The sequence below is a fragment of the Cimex lectularius genome, unplaced genomic scaffold (genome assembly GCF_000648675.2).
Source record: "Cimex lectularius strain Harlan isolate CLEC.00 unplaced genomic scaffold, Clec_2.1 scaffold33, whole genome shotgun sequence".
Classification (NCBI taxonomy): domain Eukaryota; kingdom Metazoa; phylum Arthropoda; class Insecta; order Hemiptera; family Cimicidae; genus Cimex; species Cimex lectularius.
Window position 1 is genome coordinate 543729 of NW_019392683.1, and position 26887 is coordinate 570615.

Genomic DNA, 26887 nt, shown 5'->3' on the forward strand with positions numbered 1-26887 from the left:
ACGGCAAAACGAAAAATCAGTCAAGATGACTTGGGGAGGGTGTCGGTTTATAAAATTAAACGGTCTGACAGTATCAAATATAAAACATTTATATATTAATTATGGAACACATTTACACGAAGAAATATCCTCTAATAACTATTCGATTTATAGGTTTGGTGTTCTTATTTATTTTATTATTTTTTTATTTCCATATTCCGTTATTTTCAAAATAAATACCTATCAGGCTTTGTCATGATGGATGAGATGATCCACCAACCGATAGGACTTGTCTGACAGAATGCAATCGACCATGGAAAACTGAGAGACTTTTCCCTCCATTGACAATTAAATCATGAGAAACGCCGTCCAATATAAATTCTAACCCACAATAATCGTCAAGCTTAGTCGAATTAAAAAGCCATATTTATAAGACAAAACAAAACTGATAAAAAAAATCTACTTAAGAAGAGCAAAAATTTTACAGTTCAAAGGCTTGAAAAGGTGTGAGCGTATTTTAGAAAAACTGATTATGTCAATAAGTTCAATACAATGTTTTCTTTATTTTTTTTTTTTTATACCGTGTTTATTTAATTTTTTAAACCTAGATTAATATTTTTAAAGAAGTCCATATGCAATGTTCATAAAGTAATATGTCAGACGAACTAATTTTATATTATTACAGCTTCAGATTGTCAAATTTTCTTGATTGAGTTTCAAACGTACTATTTATAAGTAAATAACAAAAAAAAAAATTTAAAGAAAAAAATTGTTAGAGAAAACAATCATTTTTTAATCCAATTCCATCTTAAAAGATTTTGGCAGTGTCAAGGGGATAAGACGAGGCTTAAGATAGGATATTTGTGTAAGTAGGATTCTGCTGTTCTAATAACACATATAGGTTTATTTGGCACAAGAAAATCAAGAAAATTACTCAATACGGGAATTTTAATTTTGTTAATTACGCTAGAACGCTTTGTTAAAATAACTGATTAGAAAGAGTATTTTTTCTTTGATTGTGTGTACTAAAAACCTCTCTTTTATTTATAATTAGAATGAACTGAGAATCAGTTCTTGTTTTGTCAAGTTTACAGTTTTTCTTTTTACTGAGGTTTGGCCATATTCAAAATAGCCTGTAACACGTACTGCCCTTACTTCTGTCACATGCATTATTTCATATATTACAATTCTTACCCTAAAATCATATTGAAAAATAAATTAATCATCATGTAAACTTTAAAAATTAACAATACCGAGTCACAATATAACATCACCTATCCGTTAATATTAAAAAATTGCAATTGATATGTTTTTCAAATGGACATACGAGTTTCAGTATTGTCTATAAACAGTGCCTCATCCGAGAACGATTAAAAGTCTGACTATATTCCTTTATTTAAAACAAGTCCGAAGAAAAGATTACAAAGAGAAGAAAAATACAGGTTGAATTTTTTTTAAGTTAAAAAAAAGAACTAGCTTGTTAATTTATTTACAACAAAGATGAAAGACAAAACTAGAGATATTTAATCAGATTTTATCACGTTTTTTTTTTTTTAATTTTTTTTAAATGGACGTTTCAAGACAAAAGAAAATAAACATACATTAAAAGGAAGTCTTTCAAAATCAACGTTTTCCCTTTTTTTTAATTTTTGCATTGGATTAAACAGCTGGAAGTTCCTTATGTTTTTAAATACCCTATTTACAATAAATTGGCATTTTTTAAAAATACCAAAGCATCAAATATGATTACTATGTACAAGCTATTATAGTAAAATAACTTTTGACAAGTGCTAAAAATCTTTTCTCTTATTTATAATTTATTATTCATTATCATTAATAATTATTAGTTTATTGTATAAAAAAACAAATATTCTCAGTAAAGATTAAAAATTCAAAATATTTCAGTCACTAAAAAATAGTTTCGAGCGAAATCTAATGAATCTTTTTTTTATATTTTAATTCTCAAGATTATATATTGATATTTATTTAAAATCTATGTTTTTTAATCCTTAATATATTTAGAACGGAATTTTCTTTCAAAAAATTAATTTAATAATGAAACACATTTTTAATGATTATCACAATTTAAAGAGTTTTTTATTTTTTAACTTCCTGGCATAAAATTGTCAAAATGTTCTTTCTTTTTATTCATATGTGTAATAACTAGTCTGACTTCAAACAGAAATTACCTAAATTCTAGGAGCTATTTCAGTAACTTTTTTGTTTGTTTTTGTTTTGAAAATTTGTACTTCATCCTACTTAGAAAGGTTAAAATCTAACTACAAGTATATATTCCAAAGATAAATCTAATGAATTGAGCTGTCAATCTTTTTTTTTCTTTTTTTTTACAATTTATAAATAGCTTTTTATCGCAACAATAAAAGAAGCAGGTACATAACTGTGTTTGTTCGATATAATTAAAAATAGGCCTTATTTTAAAACAGAAATACAAAGAGAAAGTGGTATGTGTTCCTTTTTTAACGTTTTATACACGAAAAATGCTAAACGACTACATCTAGTGTTATATAAAATTCATTTTAAAAGATGAGAATTTTTTTTTACTTTTCCTACATATTGAAGATATTTATAAAAATCTCCTCGCTGTAAAATTTTGGGAATAAACAAAATTTTGTTTTTTAAAAGTGTCCTTCCTTGGAAAATTTTTAAAGCCTAATTCAATTTTTTTTAAGTCTTCCAGACACATGGCAGTTTGACTGCTTTCATTAATACAAAAGAAACGCTAAATCTATAGCCTTTTTATTTCCAAATTCACAAACATGGCCTGGCCTCTAATAGCAATTTACTGCTTCTACAAATATCAGCCGAAAGGACTGTCCAATAAAAAAGAAACTATAGAAACAGCCATGGACAAAAAAGGACACAACAGCACACACAGTTGTACTATGAAAGTCACAATTTTCAGTCAAGGTGTTTTCTCTTCTCGTACCAATCCTTGAAAATCGATCTAGAACTTTGAAATTTTACTTTTACGTACCTTCTAATAAAAAGATTTGGAACATTGTCCAACTGTGTGAGATATGCTGCAATGATTGTTTCTAAAATATAAAATAGCACCTATTATTAGTCAAATTTAATATATTAACATGATGTTTTTATCTTGTTATCCACTATTAACACCTTCATATGCAAAGATTTTAATTATAAGTTTTTAAGACCGAAATAGAGAAAGAGAAGAAGAAAGAGATACTATAATTACTTCAAAAGTACAAATATTCATATCGTATATGGGACCAATGTGAACAAGACGTGTTCATTATCAGTACGAACAAATCACAGCTCAAGCGTGGAACAAAAAAACAAACACAAAGGACTAAAGCGCATTCCACCATTACAGATCCTGGTTTGATTATCAAACATTAAAGAGGTTTCAGTGCTTTTGTCAAATCTGATGCTCAGATTAGGCTAAGCTAGTTTTTTCATTGATTGAGCCAGATTCGCATGTCTTGTTATATTTTTGAGCTGTGTTCCTGGTTGAAAAAGTGCACTGAGTTCCATTTTTAAACTTCAAATGTATGCATGATTAAAAATTTTTAAATACTAATCTATGCGCTATTCCTCACCATCTGCTTAATTTAAATATAATAATTAGCACCAGTTGTTTTTTATATTTTTCTTTAACGATTATTTCCTTTTTTTTTTACAAAAGAACAAAGCCAAATATTTGACCTATAAGTTTGTTTTTATTCTGGAAGCCTGATCTCCAAATCCTATTCTTGTCAAACTAAGGCTAATAATTTTTTTATCTCAAATCTAAGTTTAACAAAAAAAGAAAGAAATTGAATTAATTTTTATAATAGAAAAAGCAATAAATGCAAAAGTTTTCAATTAACCTTATGATTAAATGCTTAGAGAAAAATTACATCATTAAAACAGTTGAGATCAAATTAAGAAATATCCATAAAATATTAAGTACCTACATAATTAAATATATTTTATAAATCTACTTCGATAGCCTTTTAGCTTCCTGAAAACATTAATAAAATGTACATCGTATGACATTGTTTATAAATGGCATAATTTATCGATTAGTTATAACGAGTTTCATTATGACATTAAAAGAATTTGAATAGATCGAATGTTATACAGCAAATATTATAAAGAAGGACAAAATCTATATCTAAGCTTAAATATAACAAAGCACTGATCTAAGATTTATAACAAGGAAAAATAATGGTTATATCTTATTGATATACAAAAATACAAATTCTAACAAATCACAATGCTGAATGATAGAAAAATATCTTATCTTTGCAATAACAACAACCACACTAAGTTTTATATGCAATCTGCTTCTTTTTTTAAATATATTTTTGCTCTATTTTCCCCCAATTTGTATTAAACAATTTTTAGATTTGTTTCAAAATCTTTCCAAGATGCCTTTCAGAGACGGACGATTAAAAGAAATAGTAAATTATAAGGAAAAGTAATTTGTTTTAAATTTTAAAACAACTTTGTTGAAGTTTCAGATTTTTTTAAAACCATAATATCAAATTTTAAAAAAAATAAATAATTATGTTTATTAATACAATTTGTCAAAAATTGTATATTTGTTTTTAATATTCATTTTAGACTTTTTAGAACTTATCAAAACTTCAATGCTTGTCCACCTCTGACTTTTGCCTGTCACAAACCAAAAAAAAAAAACAAAAAAAAAAATCAACAGAAAAAACTTTATCAAGAGATTGTAATTAGAAAGTTTAGGCTGTGAAGCATATTAAAAGATTTTGCAAGAAAACAACAATTTCTACAAACAAAATCCTAAATCTTTTCTGGCAAAGGCATCGTATAATATATTTTTTAAACTATTTTAAAATGTAATTGCATTTTTTTTTAACTTTTCTTTTTTGAGTGCTAGAAAGATTTTACAAATTTAAATATTGAGGCTATTCAAATAGAAAAAAGTTGCTGAAAAAAGTTATGAACTATATCTACCCATTGTCAACTATATTCTAATTCATAATCACATGCTCATAAAATGACAAAACTTTTCCAAGTTTTTTTTTTTTCTTCAAAATTTTAAGTATAATTTAATTACACAGCCTCAGCATTTATAAGTAGTAACTTACAAGTAGGTATTCACCCAAATACATATTTGCAGACAGATTACATGCTGGATATGATCGGAATAGGTGGAATTTCTTTCTAGAAACGGAGAATTCAATTTTAGTGTCGGTTGCTGAAAAAGACAATTCCCTTATTTAAACAAAGGGATAAATTGGACATGTTGGGATCTAGTCCTAAATAATTCGTTTTGCTTGACTTGTGCTCTTTAGTCATTTGCTAAGTACATACTTTGTTATGTGAAAAGGAAGCACGGCTAATTTTGAGGGGACCCCTTGCATAGGACCTGCCTCTCTTTTTCTGCTCGCTCTCTCTGCAACCTGGAAAACAATTAAAAATATCAATTAATACATAAAGCAATAACCATAGCAAAATACCAAAACACGTCAAGGAGACAAAACTAAAGAGAATCGGACCAAGTTGTTTCAATTGGACTTGTTAAATTTCTTATTTTTTGACATTCAAAGGCTCCAAAAAAACTTGTTATTGTCTGTTTTGAAGCATGCATAAATTTAATATTTAATATGAAGGGTTCCATTAATTATTAGAGATTTTTCTTAGAAAAATATTCAAGAAACATTTGAACAAACTATGAAATAATTTCACTTCAATCTCAGAAGAAACGGAATAAATGAAATTTGCTGAAGGCTTAATAACTTTAGAACTAACAAATATGAACATTTATACACGATTGCAGTAAATGCTTATAAATATAAACTTGAATCACTTACTATCGTTCCAGGATCAATTTCCCACAAGCTAATTGTGCATGCACATAAGAGGTCAATTGTTAGTAAAGAACAAAAACCACACTTCAAACTATTCTATACATGCTAAATGTTAGTCACAATACAATTTTTGTATAAATATATTATTTTTGTGTGTATTCGTGTTGATATTAATAATGATCAGTTTATATGATGCAGCCCCAGTTGTACAATAGTCATATCACAATGACCTAGGGCAGTGGTTGGCAAACTCGTCATCCAAAAGAGCCAGATATAATAATAAATTCACTAATTTCGTGGTCCGCTTGACCAATTACAATATTACAATTAATTAAGGTTTTTAGTTGAGATAAAAAAGTCAATGGCACGAGCGGGATTCGAACCCACGATCTTGGGCTTGATACGCCGCTGCTCTACCACTTGAGCTATCGTGACCTCGATCCACTCGGACACCAACTTCCCATCTCATCCGCACCTTTTTGATTTTTCCTCCTTTTTGCCATTTTTCAAAAATTCAAGCCGAAGATCGTGGGTTCGAATCCCGCTCGTGCTATTGACTTTTTTATCTCAACTAAAAACCTTAATTTATTGTAATATAATAATAAAATTGAAGTTTATTCAAAGAGCCATTTTTTAAACGTAAGCTTTGGTTTAGTAGACATTTTTATGGAAATAATTAGAATTAAAAGTACTCTCTCGAGCTTGCCTTTGCTGAATATGTCTTAGTTTAACTAACGGTACATAAATAAAACTTGGTATCATTCTTATATAAAGATAATATTTATTTAAAAATATAACAACTTAAATAATATAAAAGATATCCTTAAAAAAACTACAAATACTCCACTAATATGAACAATGGCCTTGTATTTCCCTGGAAAGTAGGGGTAAGTCAGGTTTTAATTTTAGGCACGATTCCAAGTTCTCATTGATAAGCCGATTTCTTAAACTACTCTTGATGAAGTTCAAGCTTGAAAATGATTGTTCGCATAAATATGTAAACAAAAATAAGGAAAGAACAGCAAACGCTAGTTCTCATCATCCAGGTTTTAAAAATCAACATATCTTCCCTCGCCAGATCTTTCAAAGCAGACCGTTTGTGCTTTAAACTTAATTCACATTTATTTTTCTCCAATAGCTGTAAATCGGTTTAAAGACACTCAAATTTTGAGCTCCAAAATTCTTTATTTTTTAAATCCAGCAACTGCATTTCAAAGCTGCCAATATCAATATTAAATTAATTTCTGTTACAGCGGCATTGAGAGGTTTTTTTTAAACAATGGCTAGCGTCACTTTGTTGTTTCTAAAGTCTTTGAAATTTCTTCAGGAAATGCCTGCGCACATAGTGCTTCCTGATGAATAATACAATGGTAAGTAAGTATCTTGTGATTAATTTTTTCTTTAAAAATAGTGACAATCCCATTTCTTGCACCTGTCATACTTTTCGTTCCATGTCTGCACTAAACATTTAGTGAAAGAGCCGCAGCCAAGAAGTCAAAGAGTCGCGGTTTGCCGACCACTGGCCTAGGGGATCTAGGGCTTCCCAAACTTTTAAGCCAGCAGACCTCTTTTACAGAACAAAATCAGGGCAAACCCCTCTCATTCAATTTAAAATTAGATACTTATAGTATGTGAAAAATTAAAGTTATATAAATTAGCCATTTCATTCTTAATTAGGTGATGAAAGGGGATATCACATGAAAACAAACAGTTTGGCGTACTTAATATTTACAAAATTTGAAATACAAAAATCAAATTCAACAGAATGGAATCAATCGGTAGATAAAACTCGAGCCAAATTCAAAAGTAATAATTTGAACATTCATGAATAATGAATTAATGAGAAGAGTGAGAGTGTTACCCTGTACAATTTCGATATGTTGGATTTAATTTTTGATAGCCAAAGACGGATGTCAGGTTCAGAATCTGGACAGCTTCAGACTTTAGTTTTGGCTCTTTTTTGATAGAAAATTTGGATTCGCATAGATAAGTTGTGGCAAATGGAAGAAGAACACGTTTTGTTTTTTCAACGAGCGGTTGAATTTTTTGTTTTCCAGACTGAGCCAAAAATGGGGTTTAGTATCGGATTCGAGATTTAAAGATGGAACCTGAAGTAATGTTTATCACTTGAGCCAAATTCAAAAGTAATCATTTGAACGTTCGTGAATAATGAATTAATGAGAAGAGTGAGAGTGTTAGCCTGTACAATTTTGATATGTTGGATTTAATTTTTGATAGCCAAAGACGGATGTCAGGTTCACCATCTAGACAGCTTCAGTCTTTAGTTTTGGCTCTTTTTTGATAGAAAATTTGGATTCGCATAGATAAGTTGAGACAAATGGAAGAACACATTTTGTTTTTTCAACGAGCGGCTGAATTTTTTGTTTTCCAGACTGAGCCAAAAATGGGGGTAAGTATCGGATTCGAGATTTAAAGATGGAACTTGAAGTAATGTCTATCACTCGAGCCAAATTCAAAAGTAATAATTTGAACATTCATGAATAATGAATTAATGAGAAGAGTGAGAGTGTCAGCCTGTACAATTTCGATATGTTGGATTTAATTTTTGATAGCCAAAGACGGATGTCAGGTTCACCATCTAGACATCTTCAGTCTTTAGTTTTGGCTCTTTCTTGATAGAAAATTTGGATTCACATCGGAAAGTTGTGGCTAATGGAACAAGAACACATTTTGTTTTTTCAACGAGCGGCTGAATTTTTTGTTTTCTGACTGAGCCAAAAATGGGGGTAAGTATTGGACTCGAAAGTAGATTAGACGACGGGTTGGCTTTGTCGAAACTGAAAATGGTCGGACTACCCATTCATGGTCTTGCAGCATTGAATCTCGAGCTGTTGCGAAGTAGTGCACAAAGGACATCTCCAAACTTCAAAGGTTCATAAATTTCATCCATCAACATGTCATTCATAAGCATGTCTCATAAGATAAAAAATCATTTGACACAGGAAAACACTCCATCTCTTTCTTCTCATCGGATTCATTCCAAAACAGGATTTTTCTTTTGAAGGTATGAACTTTGAAAGTTTGAATGAATGTGTTCAAAAGTTGTGATATTCTTCCCTTACAAAGAAATTCTCATCTCATTCATTTTCATGAAAATACTTGATAAATTTGACAGCATAAATTGCCATTGCTCACATTGAAAAATGTCCACTGAACGAAGCTGCTGTTTCTGGCTTGTCAGATAGTCTGTATCTGAACAGATGCTATCATCTCTGATCCAGGATTCATTCGATAAACAGATTTTAGATTTGACTGTGTGATATTTTAATATGTTTTTTGTTTTGGACTAGATAGAGTTGTGATGAGTAGAAAGATTCTTAAGTATATGTTATACTGCAAAGAGCAGTAAGTGGGGAGATTTAGCAGAACAGTTAACAGGCTAAAAAATTAATTTGTTATTAATCTTACTTGTTTTTGGACTGGCGCATGAACTGCTGAATCTTCCTGGCTGCTTGATGTTGTCGTCTTTGAGAGTAAGTCCGCCTATAAAAAAAAGTAAATAGTACATTGACTTAAAAGTCCAATTTGATGTGTTCGTACTTTAAGCCAGTTGGAGCAGTTTCGGTTTGATCTCTGTAGTTCCTGTAGCAGTTTTGGATCCTCACTGCAGCTTCTTGGTTCTTCTTGAATCGTTTGTTTTCACAGTATGACCTGTATCCATTTTGAATCACCATGGCGGCCCGTGTCATTTGTTTGAAGTAGGCATACTAGAGATTTAAGAAAAAGAAAATTTAAGAATTGAACATAAAGAAGAAACACTATATATGAAAAAACAACCTGTTTATATCTTCGATAATAATTTTGAATTAGAACCGCAGCCTGACGCTCCTTGTCTTGTTCAAGTTTCTTACGACCTTTGTAACTCCGGTAAGCTTTCTGTATCACTTTTGCTGCCTCGTAGAGTTCCCTCTGCTCTCGGTCTATTGCATAATATTCATTAAAGTTGATAAATTTGAAGAAAACAAAAACTTACCTGAGAGGGTAAGATTAGAGAAATCCTTTTCAAAATAAGTGGAATTTGAAGCTTGGAGGAATTCACAAAAGTCGGCAGTCGTCGGTGGTGGAGAAGGTGACCTGTGAAGTGGAAAAGGAGGTGATGGAAGGCAGCTGGCAGGGCTCAAGCTTGAACATGGTGTACCGACATCGCAATATCTAAACAATTTAAATTCAATAATTACCTAAAGAAACAAATAAACTACAAAATATTTGTTACTACAATATTTCAATGTTTTATCACTACTGATCAGTCTGGATTCTGGAACAACTTGACCTATCAGGCAACCTTTACAAATCCAAACAAACTTTGCTTTTCTTGTTTGTCAACGATTTTTTTCCATAACTCTCAAGCTTATTATTTTTAATATTTGTATTATTAAACATAGCTAACATATTAACTATTAAAACTGTAAAACATAAGCATGTGGTGATTTGAAGCTCTTCCAAAGCTTGAGATTATAATAGTAGCCCATTTCACCATCGTTTCCTTACTTGCTCGATGAGGCGGAAGGTGTCCGACAGGCGTAAAACCCCGGCGAGACGGTATATTTCGCCCCAAGTGCAAAGGGTCGTCGGAACCCGGTTTGTAAGGAGTCGTGCTCATGCCGAGAAGGGCTTCGGCCCGGACCAGCCGGGCCTGCCGGCGACATATTCCATGGCGTGATCCGATTCGAGGCACTACCAGGTTGGGAGTTCGGCTGGGGCGGTACATCTGTCAAATAATAACGCAGGTGTCCTAAGGTCAGCTCAGCAAGGACAGAAACCGCGCGTAGAGCAAAAGGGCAAAAGCTGGCTTGATCCCAATGCTCAGTGCGCATAGGGACTGCAAAAGCACGGCCCATCGATCCTTTTGGCTTGAAGAGTTTTCAGCAAGAGGTGTCAGAAAAGTTACCACAGGGATAACTAGCTTGTGGCGGCCAAGCATTCATAGCGACGTCGCTTGTTGATTCTTCGATGTCTTCTCTTCCTATCATTGCGAAGCAGAATCCGCCAAGAGTCGTATTGTTCACCCGCCAATAGGGAACATGAGCTGGATTTAGACCGTCGAGAGACAGGTTAGTTTTACCTTTCTGATGACATGTCATTGCTGTAGTAATCCTGCTTAGTACCGCAGGTTCGGACAATTGGTTCATGCACTCGGTCGACAGGATGGTGGTGCGAAGTTACCATCCATGGGAGTGTGCCTGAACGCCTCTAAGGCCGAATCCCGACTACGCTTTGTCGAAAGGCTCAAAATCATGCAACTTTAATAGGCAGTCCGTTTACGTGCCGAGTGGACGGGTGGATAGGGATGCAGGTGAAATGCCAGTATGACATCCTTATCCACTGGTTGCCGACATCTGTCAGATGTATTTGCAGATTCTTGTACAATCAGAAGATCGCGCCTTCCAGCACTTCGTATACCACGCAAATAGTAACGAGGCCCTCCAAGAGTACAAATTAAATAGAGTGACATTTGGACTAAATTGCAAGATAAGGACTAAGGTAAAATCCTCTTATTTGACACTTGAAATTCGAACCGCTACGCAATCCATTATCATTGCAGTTCAAAAACAACATTTCTCTGCAAGCTCCGCTTTTTCAAAATTAAGATCCTTAGCACCTTTCTATGATTCCCAGGGTATTCTTAAGGTGGGCGGTCGATTAAACAACGCACCCTTAACAGAAAACGCTCAAAACCCTATCCTTTTGCCTTGTCGAGGCCATTTTGTGGAACTATTTGTCGACCACCTTCACGAGGTGAACTTACACTCCAGACCGCAACTGCCTCACGCCATCATATGTCAACGATATTGGATAATATGTGCCAGAAGTGCGCCCATGCGCAACCGCAGGTCGGTACATTCCAATCCGCGGTTGCGGCGCTCCGTCGTAACAAGGTTCGCTCTTTGGGAAGTTCGATGTCGAGACTCTGAATCGCCTGTAGACGACTTTATTTCCAATATAGTATAACAATATATAGCAATATTGTTAATTAGTGTAAATTGGCTGTGTGATTGTTGGTGGTTTCTGAAGAAGTCATACTACTATGTGCAAGTGCAGGTTGAATTTCATTTTCCGGTACTCTTCCTGGTTTTTTCTTTTTTAAAACTGCAAGGATAGATGATTCTCTTTCTGGGAAAGATGGCATCTCTTCTAAGAAATGGCCAATACATCAGTAGAAGCAATTATACTTAATTGTAGGTATTCAGATGCTCTCTGCTGCAATTCAGCATCTGCACTTCTTAAACTGCTATGCTGTTTGAAAACTTCTTGGACGACTGGTTTAACTTCCGGGAAAAGGTTACAAATTTTACATATGAGGAAAGAAGTAAAGCTCTGGTCATTGGCGAACAAAGATGATACTTGGAATGTAACAAATGAAACTGAAGCCCATTTGATCAAGTTTTATAAGTTTGCAGACTACAGGTCGGAAAATATCACAGCCTACAACTTTTTAAATACATCCATTGGCCATGCTTTATACTTTCCTCTGGGTTCACTGATGACAATATTCTTTTTTTTCTGCCACCTGAAAGATTTGTCGTGGAATTTATACCCTAGAAAGTATTGTTAAGTAGTAGTAAATGTTTATTACTTTTATAACGCCTTCAGGTCCTTGTTGCCGGTCTCTATGAAATGGGCTACCAGGTCGCTGTCAAAGCTCCCCACCAGACACCTGATACAAGACTCCGGCCAGACGTCATCACGACCGACGAGGATGAGGTTATAGTCCTCGATCTAGCAATCACGTATGAGACCATGGGTGCGTTGGACACGGTAGTGGTACCTTAAGGCGCGGAAGTACAGGGTTTTGAGGGAAGCCCTCACGTAGCTGCACCGGAAGAGCTATTTTTCGGCGGCCGGTGTAGTACTGGGGGCAAGAGGATGCGAACAAAGAAGACGCTCAGGGATATCGGCATGAAAAATCTGCCGAGGTTGCTCCTCACCCTTTCCCTAACTGCCTTGAGATCCTCGCTGTCCATTTGCCTGCGGCCATATGGATCAAGAGCATAGCTTTTTTAGCGACCCATCCAGCGACTCCGGCTATCGAGCAACACCCACCGGAAGCGACGGACTAGCAACACCCACCTAGCATAGTATGCGGGACACACGTTTGGACCTGGGGTGCGGGTTAAGTTGGGAAGTAGGTGCCCGATGATACGACAACCGGCAGAGGCCGGAAAAAGGTTAATTTTTATTTAAACAGGAAAAAAAAAGTTAAATTCTTATTAGTCCCCCTTTAAGAAAATAAAAAAGGGTGGCCACTTCCTTTGCCTCTCAGTGTAGTTGGGAGTCGACCAGGCTACTTAGTTAAATAAGCCAAAATACCTCATCTGAAAGAGGCATTAATGAACTTTCTGAAAAGGCTGTAATGTTTTCAAGCTAAAACTTTGGTATCAGATATGTTCTGATGTCTGATGTTTCATGGCTAAGTAGGCATGTTTCTGTATCTGCTTTCCCAATTTTTTTAAAGGTTAGTTAAATGGGTAAAGGTCAGTAAGAAAGGCCTATTGTTTTCTTAATCTGATGAGTTTGAGGTAGAGTTTTGATACCATGGTTGAAAGGTTGAGAAACAACCTGATTGTTTTTCTAATAGTGAATACATTTGGTTATTTTTTTGAGGTTATTGAGAAATCCATTTGTTTAGTTCAACTTTTAGTATGCCAATTTGTGTATTTTATGGTTCAAAGATCTTCTGACCATAAGTCTAGTATCCTAACTCTATCTGAAGCTAGAATAAATGTCATACATCAGTTAGATATTTAATGTGTATCATCAGATACATCATCACATTTTAAGTAACATCAAATCAGCCTAGGATGATTAGAGGTGACCAAATTCCAGGTACATTACATCTTATTGCAGTTTAACATGATAGTTCAGTTTATACTTGGAAAATTTACCTATAATTATGATCAAAGTTGAATTCTGAGCTTGTATCAAAGCAGCATGATGATGTGGAAGAAGGGGGCTCGTCCAGAAGGAGCGGTGATTCGAGTGACATCACCTCCATTTCATCCGAGCTCATCATCATCATATCGCCCTCGCTTTCATTCTGCTCGTCAAAATCAAATTATTATTAGCGCAAGGAAGATTGAATTTGTCATATACCTTTATTCTTTCTGGCATGGCAGCGATTATCTGCTCGGCAAGAGTCAATACACGTACGTCTTGTTCACCTAAACATTAACATTTGTTGAAATCGCATTCCATATGATTCTGTATAATTTTTTGACAAGTCAGAATGAAACCATGCACAGCAGCGAGTAAAGTCTACCATTCTATTGGGTTGTCCGGAAAATAATGCAGGATTTTGGTATTAAACAAAAAAAAAGAAACTAGTTACTTTAAAGCAATGTTCTTTAATCAAAATAATTTCCCATACTCTCAATACATTTCTCCCAACGTGTTGGTAACTTATTAATTCCGTCTGAGTAGAATTCAGAATTTTTAGAATCGATAAAGTCAATAAATGCATTTTCCAGTTCCGTTTGATTTTTGAATATTATGTGTTGTAAGTAGTGGTCCAGGTGTCTAAAAAAATGGTAGTCAGTAGGCGAGAGGTCCGGAGAGTAGGGTGGGTGAGGCAAAGTTTCATAGCCAAGCTCCAATAATTTTTGTGACGTTACACGTGACACATGTGGTCGAGCGTTGTCATGCAACAAAATGGGCCCTTTCCGATTGACCATAGAGGGCTTCATTACTGCCAATTTCTGATGCATGGTATTAATTTGGTTACAGTATGATTCAGCATTGATGGTTTCGCCAGGATTTAAGAAGCTGTAGTGTATTAAACCAAATGAAGCCCACCATACCGTAACCATTACCTTTTTTTGATGAGTTGGGGGCTTTGGAAAATGTATTGGAGCTTCTCCTTTGTCGAGCCACTGTCCAGAATCCACTTTTCGTCACATGTAACAATTCTGGCCAGAAATGGGTCATTTTTGTTTCGACAAAGAAGTGATGCACAAACATCAAAGCGCTGATTTTTTTGGCGATCGTTTAATGAGTGTGGAACCCAATTTTCGAGTTTTTTCACTTTTCCAATCGCCTTGAGGTGGTCAGCGACGGTCGTTTTACTGACTTTGAGTTGCTCTGCAAGTTCTCGAACAGTTGTTTTGGGGTTTTCTTCCACCACTGATCGCAGAACATCATCATTAAGAGAGGAAGGCCTTCCACGACCTTCTTCATCTTCAAGGCTGAAATCTCCCTCCCAAAATTTTTTAAACCACCTTTGCACAGTGCACTCATTAACACAACCCTCGCCCCAGACTTGGTTAATGTTTCTAGCCGTTTGGGCTCCGCTTCGGCCGAGTTTAAACTCGTAAAAGAAAATCGTACGAAATTCTCGCTTTGACATTATAAGGATGACTGAATTATTTCCAAGTAGCGGAATGCTACAGAGGTAAACAAACAATATCATTTGGAAGAGGATTAATAAGTGTTGACATTCATACAAATGAGTAATCCTGTAAACGTAAACAGAATATTTTATATAGATTTTTTTTAATGAAAACTTAAAATCCTGCATTATTTTCCGGACAACCCAATATAATGGGAAAACATACACAAAAGATAGCACACTATATTTAAAAATAATGTAAAGAGACGTTTAAGCTCAAACCAATTTAGCACAAAATTGGAAAATATAATAAAATGTGCGTGAGTAATGTCGACTGTCTAAATTTTAAGAGCCAATCGCAATAATCAAAATGTTACCAAATCATTGTTGTTTTTGTCTATTTTTTTAATTCTTGACTTTGTTTACAGGTACTTAACGTGATTACACTCATTCCAAATTTTATCACAAATACATTTACGCACTACTTTTGGATAAAATAAAATAAACCGAATGGTTTCAGTAAAAATTATTATCCATGAAAACCAAAGATGCCCGATCCTCTGAAGATATTTAACAGAATATTAAAAACAGTTACATTGGGAATTTTTACAAACAAGAAACCTGGAATGAACAAAATCTAACTTTTCGGTTTTGTACTAACACTATTACCGGTTAGTCTACGTACCGACTGTCTGCTGTAGATGAGGGTCTTCCTGATTGAGCAGGACGGACTCGGGGCTGCTCTGGGCACCTTCTCGCCTCACCTCACCTGCATTAACACTCACTCCTTTTAGCCTCCTTCAACCCGTCACACAAATAATTTGAGCCAGAGGCTCTTCACTTTCACATGCTTTCACCATGCTTAGATACTTTTCATATAATTATTGGTGTGACGACTTATACGGGCTCGTGATCTTACAATAGATTAAAGTATACAAAAGTTCTATAAATATTAAGCTTTTGTTTAAAGTTCTGTTGTATTTGTAAATATTTTGAGATATTTTAAAAATTTAAATGCTGTTCTATATGTATTTTTGGCATAGTTTTCTGCAGTCTAGTCAAAAGAAAATATAAAAAGGCAAATGAGAAACTGTAGGTAAGATACTTTCAAATTTTATATGTAAAAATAAATATATCACGTTATCCTGAAAATAATGCAGGTTTATGATTGTAAAATAAAAACAATTAAATAAATGATTTATGATTATGAACATTTTTTATTAACAATTAATTAAGGTTTTTAGTTGAGATAAATAAAATGTAACTTAAAAGAGTTTGTGAATCGATATTTTTTCACATTACTCTTTATTCAATGGTGAAGGTGTTACAACATGACAAAAAAACTAAACCAACAAGGGTAGACAGGCCAGGATGATCCCAAATGACCAAACTTAGGTCCATAGGAGAAAATTCCAAAAGCAATGAACAGTCACAATTTTAATGCTACTTTACAAGTTTTTAGGTCGAAATATTTGCAATAATAAAGAAAATACTTAATATATAGAAATTCTTACAGTAATTAAGAGTAAGTCTCGTACTAGCGGGAGTTTTGATCAACTACCCAAAACGGCGGATCACTTTACAATATTTGCTCAATATAAATCAATAAAATACTTGTTATATTAATCAATTTTTGTCCAACTCAATTTGAAACAGATCATAAGTGATTTTCAAGTGATACTGTCCTTTTTCTTAAATTAAATGAGAAATAGTGCTCTATATAATGTATAAAAAAAATGCACTATCGTTACATTAATATAGTAAATTAATATATTGCCATTCCGTAAATAATGTGATATTCATGTATTTTAATTTTTTTTTTTTTTTTTTTTTAGTTTGTTAACATTTTTGATTATTTGATTCGTACCAAATTGTATTGATTCAAACCATCAGGCACAAAATAAATTCACATTATTTACACGACCCGAAATACGAGGGTATGCAATAAACAATCGGACAACTCGTCAGTATCAGATTAAGCATTGAAAATGCAGACATATAGTCAAAACTACTGTAGAAGTTATAAGAAATTTCTAATTCCAAAAAACAGCAAAAATATTAGCAGAAAAAATTGAATGAGCAAACTTTGTACTAACAAATAAACTACAGCTAGTAAATTAATATTGTATGCAGATAAACAATTCCAGATTGTGAAAAATGAAAAAAATAAATAAAAATAAACTTCTAAAGAAAATATGTAAAAGTGTCTGTGCAACAAGCACAATCTTCTTCAAAGCATAATTGAGACTGTTAAAAACAAATAGAAAATATAAAATTATTACATTCCTCACTTACCTTTAATTATTGTTTATTTTTTACTAATTTATATACTTATTTGTAGTATTTGTATTTTCAATTTTATAAAAAGTTTAAAACTAGTTTTGATGTGGAAAATAGTGAATTTTACTTACAAAGAGTAAAATCCATTCTTCGGATGGGCGAACTGTGCAAGGTTTCATTTAGGTCGTAACCGGAATCCATGGAATGACAAGTTAATGGCAGTGACATGCTACGGTCAAATCTAAAACAATATCAATAATAATAATAATTAAATTCACTAGTTTCGTTGTCTGCTTGACCAATTAATATGTTACAATTAATTAAGGTTTTCAGTTGAGATAAAAAAAGTCAATGGCACGAACGGGATTCGAACCCACGATCTTCGGCTTGATACGCCGCTGCTCTACCACTTGAGCTATCGTGACCTCGATCCACTTGGACACTAACTTCCCATCTCAACCACACCTTTCGATTTTCCCTCCTTGTTGCCATTTTTCAAATGTCGTGTAATCAATTTGATTCTCAGCGACAAATGAAAAGGCCATGGAGGGCTTTAGTGAAGTATACTTCATTTTAAACTGATTAAATTCACCAGTTTCGTTGTCCGCTTGACCAATTAGTATGTTACAATTAATTAAGGTTGTCAGTTGAGATAAAAAAGTCAATGGCATGAGCGGGATTCGAACCCACGATCTTCGGCTTGATACGCCGCNGTGGTAGAGCAGCGGCGTATCAAGCCGAAGATCGTGGGTTCGAATCCCGCTCATGCCATTGACTTTTTTATCTCAACTGACAACCTTAATTAATTGTAAAATAATAATAATAATAATAATAATAATAATAATAATAATAATAAGAGTTTTGGAAATTTTAAAAAGTAAATACTACCTTGACATTTTTTGGATGTCGTTTTGTTTGCTTTGCTTGCTGGCACGAATGGAAGGGAGGCTGTCGATTGACGATTGAAGCTGAATCCCGCTGTCTACAGAAGGACGTTTCACTAATCTTTCACTAAGCAAGCTTTTAGTTTGGCTACCTGTCGAATTTTTCGATTATTACATTTTGAAATAGGGTTTTGAAAGGGTTAATCGTACTTGGACTGGGGGTTGAGTTCCTACTCAGGTCTGCCCTGGTCTCATTCCATTGTGGAATATTCACATGGAGTTCCATGTTCATTCCATAATCAGATCTAAAACGAGGGAAAAAAATATTTAGCCAACTCAAAAGATATATTTTAAAATAGTTTTTACCTATTAAGACTACTAGGGTGTAGGAAGATTCCATCATCTCGTGAACTGTTGAGGGACTCGAGGGAAGTATGTACACCATCAAGGCTATCTATATCTTTATCATTGTCTTCTAACTCTAAAATATAATGGTCATTTTTAAAATAAAATAAAAAAACAAATGTAAATTTATTTTTACTTACGCTTTGCAATAGGGAAGCGGCTCGACTTATCCAGCCTTATCTGCAGCTCCTGTGCAAGCGTTGTATGGCCATTTTTACTGGCTACTTCAAGTGCGCTGTCACCTTTCGTGTTGACAAGTGAAGCTGAAGCCGGCAGCCACTCGTACAGCAATTGAGACATTTCGCTCTGCCCTTTCTCACAAGCTCTCATCTATTAATAAAAATAAATAATTAAAAAATAATTAAAAATAAACTAATTGTAACTGTTGTACCAAAGGAGTAAAGCCATCTGAGTCTTGATTTAAACCATCTACTTCCAATTCCAGCAGAGGGGCTGGGTTTTCCGTCCTCCATTTGATTAACATGCAGACCAGCCTAAAAATAATAAAAATTAAAAAAAAAAAAGTAGATTAAACTATGAGTTAAAAATTGATTAGACTACCTGGAATAGCCTAAACTCGCGGATAAGTGAAGTAAGGTCATTCCTTTGTATGATTCACACCATTCGATTGAGGAATCAACAAGCTCTGATTCTTTCCACTTCCGCTGGCTCAATTTTTGAACAAAGTTCATGAGTTTCTCTTCAAAGTTGCCTTTTCCGAGCAGAGTGGTGTTTTCGGTATTGTCCTGAGGTTCTTGCTTTATGTCGAGCCGGTTGTCAATGGCGTCGAGGCGCTGCATGAGTGTGAAGCGCAGAAGGCTATCGTGCGGTTGAGATTCCCTCGTGCTGACCTCCGTCGCCCTTTCGCTACCACTGGGTGGAAGCCGTTTATACTCGAACATTGCAGAGTTTGAAATGACAAAGCCCTCGCAGGCAACTTGCAACGTCACCATTCCAGCCTCATGAGCTGTACAGAACAAAACCAAAATTATTTTTTTATAAAATAGACGTTTAGAAATGTATTTACCTGGGCAGAAACATCGAAGTACCCCACTTTGTACTAGGGTAGTCGGAACAGGGCATGAATCGAAGAGAACCGTGTAAGGCGATGTTGTTGAATACCAAGGGCCTGTTACTAAGACTTTAACTCCTCCCTGTAGACATTATTTTTTTTGTAGTGTTTTAGTTTGAACATTTTGTTTTGGAAATTAATACCTCTGTGTACGCCCACTCGGGTGAATAATCGGTAATATTTGCAGTCCCTTCCCTGTAATCCATCCTTGGAGGGGAATTATTACCCTTTTCAGTGTCCATGACTTCTCCATTCTCACCACTTCCGCTTACTACAGGCTCACCAAGATTGTTTCCTTTATATAAAAAAAAAATGTTAAAAAAACAAATATCAGTAAACAATTTAAAGAAGAAAAAACTGCAAAACAATGAATTTAATGTAAAAAATCCTACATTTACTATCAACAGTCACTCCTAAAAATCCAAAATCAAAACACGCAGACTTCAAATTTCCCTTTAATTCTACAATTTTATATAATAACTGACTAAATAATTTTATTGTTTATAAGTTAACTTCATATTTACCATTGTGGTTGTGATCCAGGCCTTCCAGATCTGGAAATTCTGACAGCATGTCAAACGCATCTAAATTTACAAAAACATCGTCATCCACTTGACTTGAAGTGTTCACATCTATAAAGTCAATTTCCAAACCAGGAAGAACGGCATTTTGTTTATTCCCTTCCTCTCTTGAATCTCTGAAGATTACAAAAAACCAAATTAATATTTTTTAATGTCACAGAAATGATAAATGTACTGACCTATTGTCATTTTGGGTACAGGACAAGGGCATATTGGCTGAAAGGGTTTGCTGAATATCCTCCTGGGAGAGATCTAGCGTCTCATAGTATTCAGAGCCACCCATGTCTTTCATCTGCGGAGTCAGATAAGGCTTTACTTGAGTTTTATTTGCTTGTTTTCTTCTGTATTTCAACCTGTTGTGTTTGTCAATGTCACCTACGTTAGTGTTCGACGTTTGCTGCTGCTGGATGTTGGGCCCTCGCATCTGTGCTGCGACCGGTTGAGAAATCTGGCAGTGATTATTTTCAAGCTGGAATTTGCAAGCGAAAAATTTTCAAGATGAAATTTAAGCCTGTCGGTTTTTAACTAAAACTTGAACGATATTTACGGTATATATTACCTCCATGGGAGGGTCCTGGTGCTTCTCCTTCCGGGTATGCCTTTGCGTGACCAACGATGCAACATGATTGCTTGTCGATTGGTTGGAATTCAGTATAAGAAGAGATCCCGGGGCCTGGAGTTGGGATAGACTTAAAACTAAAGGGGTGCCTGCTCCATTTTGACTATTAGAACCCTAAAACAAAAACACAAAATATACATTTTTGTTAAATCAATATACAACATAGTGTCGAGACTAGGGTAATCAGGGTATAGACCTTGATTCCTTTCTTCAAAAGTTTCTAAAGCTAAAGGCACATACTCGTTCTTAACACATTATTTCTTATAAACAAACCGTCTTCTCAATGGGCAATAGTATATTTGATTTTTTTCTTTTTCTTATTCTTTTTTTTATGAGGGTTCACAATAGCAGAGGTTATATAAACCCTCAGGGTGCTGGTGTTTTTGAAAAAAAGCCCATTTGTAAGTCGGGTTTGAATGCAGGGCCGCTGGATTCGAACCTGGGACCTTTACCTTACAGTGATGAGCGCCGTGTCAATGCCTAAACCGTTGTGGCCACTGATCCCCCCCCCCTATATTTGATATTCTCCACTATCCAATAAAAAAGTATAAACTAATATAGTCAGGGCTGACAAGGTGCTGAATATTGCTAAATAGTTAATTCACTAATTTCGTGGTCTGCTTGACCAATTGATACATGACAATTAATTAAGAGTTTTAGTTGAGATGAAAAAAAATTAATGGCACGAGAGGGATTCAAACCCATGACTTTCGGCTAGATACGCCGTTGCTCTACCACCTGAGCTATCGTGACCTCGATCCACTCGGACATCAACTCCCCATCTCAACTCCACCTTATGAGTTTTCCCTCCTTTTGCCATTTTTCAAGAGATGGGGAGTTGATGTCCGAGTGGATCGAGGTCACGATAGCTCAGGTGGTAGAGCAGCGGCGTATCTAGCCGAAGGTCGTGGGTTCGAATCCCTCTCGTGCCATTGACTTTTTTTCATCTCAACTAAAAACCTTAATTAATTGTCATGTATCAATTGGCCAAGCAGACCACGAAATTAGTAAATTAATGATTTAAAAATGAAGTACACTTCACTAAAGCTCTCCGTCGCCATTTCAATTGTCGTCGAGAATCCAAACCGATTACACGACATTTGAAAAATGGCAAAAGGAGGGAAAACTCATAAGGTGGGGTTGAGATGGGGAGTTGATGTCCGAGTGGATCGAGGTCACGATAGCTCAGGTGGTAGAGCAGCGGCGTATCTAGCCGAAGGTCATGGGTTCGAATCCCTCTCGTGCCATTAATATTTTTTCATCTCAACTAAAAACCTTAATTAATTGTCATTGCTAAATAGATTCTCAAACTACATTTAACATAAAAGGCAAATAGAAAAAGGGAACCGCAAGAATCACTGCCAAGCTCAAGCACACTTTTCATATTGCTTTGAATTCCTACTTGCTCTCTATAAAGAGCCAGCAAATGACAGCCATCAATTACAAGAGACCTTTGATCAACATTTCTTTGCACGATGACACAAACTCAGGCTTTTGGCCCAAAACTAAGTGTCAGTGCATTAGATGTGAATGGCCTATTCTAAGTCATATGACGAGTATACATATATTAATGTATATTAAAAATCAAAATGATATAGTGGTTCTGAACATTGACTGAACTACTTTTCTGATATAAGATAATATGAGCCTTTAATTATGAAAAAAGATTACATCATTTTTAGTTTATTAAAACAAGGCATGGTACATGATGAAGATAAGGTTAAGTACAAGTAAAGCAAGATAAATTAGCACCATGTCGCTACATCTAAATTAGTGAAGGCATCTAGTTTAATGACAACATCACCGTTATATTTACTTCTCTACATTTTTGTTTGATTTATTTTTGATGCTAATAGGATTTTTTTTTTTGGGGGGGGGGTTTATGCTGGCATATTACCCATGAAATTTTCTATTTTCATTTTACTGTCGAGCGGGATCGGCCGACCAGGACCAGGTCCCCACCGCGCGCCCGCCGCGCACCCGCCCCCTCTCATTCAGCTCCATCATCTTCTCATCTTCTAAATTTTCATGGTTGAAGATAATCAAAAAGAAACGTTTATCGACTTTAGAAATCCATAGATTATGTTGAAAGCTGATGGATTATTGCTTATTAGGACAGATTCTAAATTTATTGGTCTGGAAATGTTTGGCACTTTGCTCAGATTTTTTAGCAGTTTGTCTCTTTCATTTCCATATTCTGGACATTCAAAAATTATGTGGGAAGGATTTGAAGGGCAATCGCAAGTGGGACAGTTCGGAGACGATGCAAAACCGATTCTCTTCTTGTAGCTACCCCATAGGCCATGATTTGTCTTCAGTCTAAAAATAGTAGAATAGAACTCCTTTGACATTCCTTCTGGGCTATCGCCTTCAGAAAACCATGGTTTTTTCTTGAGCTCAGGGAACAGTGATCTGTAATAATTGCCAACATTTGATGCGTTGTATTTTTCTTGCCACAGATTTCTACAAAACTTTTCCAAAAAGTTTTTCCCGTCATCTTTAGGAATTTTAATGTCAGGGGTTGGACCTGATGTTGCAGCCTCATTTGCAAGTGCATCCACTGTTTCATTTTGCCATAAGCCTGCATGCCCTTTCACCCAACACAATGCCACCCTGTTTCCCATGATTTTTGTCTCAAGCATTTTCCTACAGATTTAGGCAAAACTATAGTTTCTGCATTTGTATTCTGGGGTAATGTTATTTATCCTTTCTACAATGCTTCGACAGTCTGTGAGGATAGAAAATTTAGAATCACCCAATTTTCATATGTAAGCGAGAGCGCTATCTATCGCAATTAGTTCTGCTGTATAAACAGCCATTGAAGTTGGAAGTGAATGTTATTCCTTGTATTGATGTTTAGGGTCCAAAAGGGCATAACCTGTTTTGCCATCGATGTTAGAGCCGTCAGTAAATACGTACACATGTTCCGGATATATCTCGTTAATGTCGGCTAGGAATTCTTTTTGAACAATATGCAAGTCGAGCTGGGAATAATCTTTAAAAAATGTTGTCGAAATTGTTAATTAGAACCTCGTATCTGATACATGGGGTCCACAGGGCTTTTAAAAAGGGAGTAGATGAAAGGAACGGACTGTAGGAAGGCCGACAGTAGGGTGGGGGATTTCTTTTTTTGGTAAAAGGTTGAGGTTAGAACTTTTTCAGTTCTAGTGTAACTATTTTATTAATTATAGGACTTTCCTGACAAAAAAGTTGGATAAGGAAGTTAAACGCTAATTTTTTGCACCTCATTTCCAGAGGGGGCTCACAAGCTTTGGCTTCTAACGCAACTTCGGGGGTGCTTGGTAGAGCTCCAGAATTCGCCTTATACATGCATTCCGAAGTGTATCAATTTTCTTTAACAGCGATTGGGAAGCTGCTCCATAAAAAATAGCCCCATAAATAGGATTTTTAAAGACTATTAATCTGCCTAGGTTTAAAAATTATCTGTAATTAGTGTAGAGATATATTGTTTGAGTAGAAATAATAGGGGGGAGTTCCCATAAGCCATATTCCATAATTACAGTACAAATTGTGTTCAGTATCAACTGCATAATGCCATGGTTGACTCACATGTGGTATCTGGTGGTTTGGGTGAATGTGGTGAACCGGGACAGCCCGTTCTCCGTGGACCATTCCCCGCCCGCTGACAAGCATCCCCGATCCGGTCGTCGAGGACACCTGGAACACAGAGAGGTGGCTTACGTCGGCGCGTTAACGTGATGTTAACACTTTTACCTGGTTGCTGTCAGAAGACGGCTCTGGCTTGGCAGATGTGATACGCCTGATCGGCTGGCTGCATGTCTTCGCGTCGGCACATGTCGAGTCGGGGCAGCCGCATTCCAGCTGCTTGCAGATTGCAGCCGTCCTTGCGCTTCTTTGACGGGCTAGCAGTTGGGAGACTATCGTCTCTACTGTTTCGGCCGTCTGAGAAATAAATAATATGCAATAATTATCATGAAAGAGTTCAGCAAAAGAATACCAAAACAGAAAAGGAGAGAGAGAGAGAGAGAGAGAGAGAGAGAGAGAGATGATGTGAAAGAAAGGAAGAAGAGAGAAAAAAGATTGAGAGCAAGAAAGAAAAGCCTAAACAAAATGAGAGGACAAGAAGGATAGAAAGATATATAAATAAATAGAAAAAGAGTCATGGAGGAGAGAAGGGAGAAAATAGAGTTAGAGGCAAAAAGAAAGGAACAAAAAAAGAGAGAGTAAGAGAGAGAATTGAATCATAGAAAGAAACTTACCGATATTTCTAACTCATTATTCGCATCTGGTTCTTCTTCGCTGTAAACTATAAAATTTCCTAATTAAATACAGGCTTAAATTCAACTTCAAATAACTTAACTAGTTAAACCATGTAAACTTACACATAGGTTTGAGTTGGGACACCAATTCTTCTTTGGTCCATTGTTTCTTGTCGGCACAAAGAGCGAGGCTTGGCGATACGATTTTGTTATCATCTGGATAGGGGACGTTCAAATAGTGAACCAGTACAATATCAGGGTTCTGCGTCAAAGAAATTATTAATTTTTTTTTTTGAAACAAAATATCGACAAACTTTGATTGAGTTTTATTTACCTGAAGAAGCCAGTAACATCTACGGTGAAAGGTCGGTAAGATGGCAGAATGGACATAACAACCATAAATACACTGAAAAGAAAAAAAAAATACATATTTTTAGCTAAAATTTGTATTATTACACAATTTAAAAAAAAATTACATCAATTGCTATAGCATGAAAAACTAATTTATCAATTTCAGTTAATAAGTTATCGCATAATTGAAAATTATTGACCTAGGTCACAAAATTTATGCAATCTTAAGATATTTATTTCAAAATATGTTTCTCAAGATATGGGAATAATATTTAGAAAAAATACTTGCTTGGAGTCATTAGTCTTGAAAATAAACTTAGAACAGGTGTATTTTAAGAGAAATTCTGTTGCTCGTAGAACAGTCAAGTTTTCAAAACAATTTTGAAAAATCACAATGATTTGAGCTTTATCAAATGAAGTGAATCTAATTCAACAATCTAAAAAAGCCAGCTTTCCCTCCTTGTGAAATGATCGGTCAAAAAAGACCTGTAGATTAGGCGATAAACTTATAATATGATTAGGAACAATGTAAGATTTTTAAGTTTTTGTAAAATAATGTAGCAGGACGTTTAAAGATGACATTTTATGTCTGCTCAGGTCAAAAGTCATTAACATAAATTCTACCAGCATACCGACCCAACCTCTCTTCTTCAGGTCACTTATTCTGTATTGAGGGTGGATTTTTGTAGTTGAAGGAACGAAGGTCTTCTTAAACAAGGACTAAGGCCAGTAACAAGGACGATAAGTTCAGGCCAGTAGATGATTTGGTCGACTATTTAATACAATAAAACGCCAACCCTGCAACACACTTTGTCGAACTGTATAAACAGATGACAGTGGATGTGAACATATTGTCAAAACCTGTAAAATAGCCACCAGTTTCATGTTCTTGCTTGTCAATTGTATTGGGTTTGGGTAAAGGTAAATGGAAATAATGTTTAAAAATCTTCCTACTCAGTCTAGGACGTATGGGGCTCTAGTCATAGAGAGAAACTTTTAAGTAAGTTTTTGAAATACGTTTTCCTGCCTTTGTTGTTCAGTTATCTCGAGTTTATTAAATATCAGTCTATTTGATTTTTTACATAAGAAAATAATTTAGCATACTTTGCTATGTCGCATGGTCACAAATGATGTATAGCAATTCTAATGTACATCATATGATTTTGACATAGAGACTGAGGAACATAGCAAAGTAGGCTAAAAAAAAAAAATATAATTTTTACAAGAAACAAAGCTGGTATGCATTTTTGTACCCCAATAACCCCTGAATACATGTCAAAACTGAAGGCATAAAAGTCGCCTCTGTAAATAAATAATTCTAG

At 35.0% G+C, this 26887-nt stretch overlaps 1 protein-coding gene across 14 annotated transcripts in view; it reads right to left on the reverse strand.

The window, feature by feature from the left end:
- Positions 1-4491: 4491 nt before the first annotated feature.
- LOC106662528 (calmodulin-binding transcription activator 2) overlaps positions 4492-26887 on the reverse strand; it is a 324643-nt gene continuing 302247 nt past the window's right edge. For 7 of the 14 annotated variants that reach the window (XM_014386691.2, XM_024225686.1, XM_024225685.1 and 4 more), the window contains 27 exons: positions 25549-25620; positions 25338-25476; positions 25215-25261; positions 24709-24897; positions 24544-24651; positions 20902-21087; positions 20534-20823; positions 20298-20470; positions 19917-20068; positions 19729-19855; positions 19263-19668; positions 19093-19195; positions 18842-19031; positions 18663-18777; positions 18507-18601; positions 18301-18448; positions 17544-17653; positions 15818-15901; positions 13902-13969; positions 13694-13845; positions 9784-9962; positions 9588-9730; positions 9351-9517; positions 9219-9293; positions 5793-5820; positions 5293-5381; positions 4492-5193 (listed from right to left, as the gene is read on the reverse strand). In XM_014386691.2, the coding sequence (XP_014242177.1) occupies positions 5049-5193; positions 5293-5381; positions 5793-5820; positions 9219-9293; positions 9351-9517; positions 9588-9730; positions 9784-9962; positions 13694-13845; positions 13902-13969; positions 15818-15901; positions 17544-17653; positions 18301-18448; positions 18507-18601; positions 18663-18777; positions 18842-19031; positions 19093-19195; positions 19263-19668; positions 19729-19855; positions 19917-20068; positions 20298-20470; positions 20534-20823; positions 20902-21087; positions 24544-24651; positions 24709-24897; positions 25215-25261; positions 25338-25476; positions 25549-25620 (3780 nt within the window). In that variant the 3' untranslated portion in view covers positions 4492-5048. Of the gene's footprint in view, positions 5194-5292; positions 5382-5792; positions 5821-9218; positions 9294-9350; positions 9518-9587; positions 9731-9783; positions 9963-13693; positions 13846-13901; positions 13970-15817; positions 15902-17543; positions 17654-18300; positions 18449-18506; positions 18602-18662; positions 18778-18841; positions 19032-19092; positions 19196-19262; positions 19669-19728; positions 19856-19916; positions 20069-20297; positions 20471-20533; positions 20824-20901; positions 21088-24543; positions 24652-24708; positions 24898-25214; positions 25262-25337; positions 25477-25548; positions 25621-26887 lie in introns of those variants that run through there. The other 7 variants (XM_024225690.1, XM_024225687.1, XM_024225688.1 and 4 more) reach the window with 7 other exon arrangements.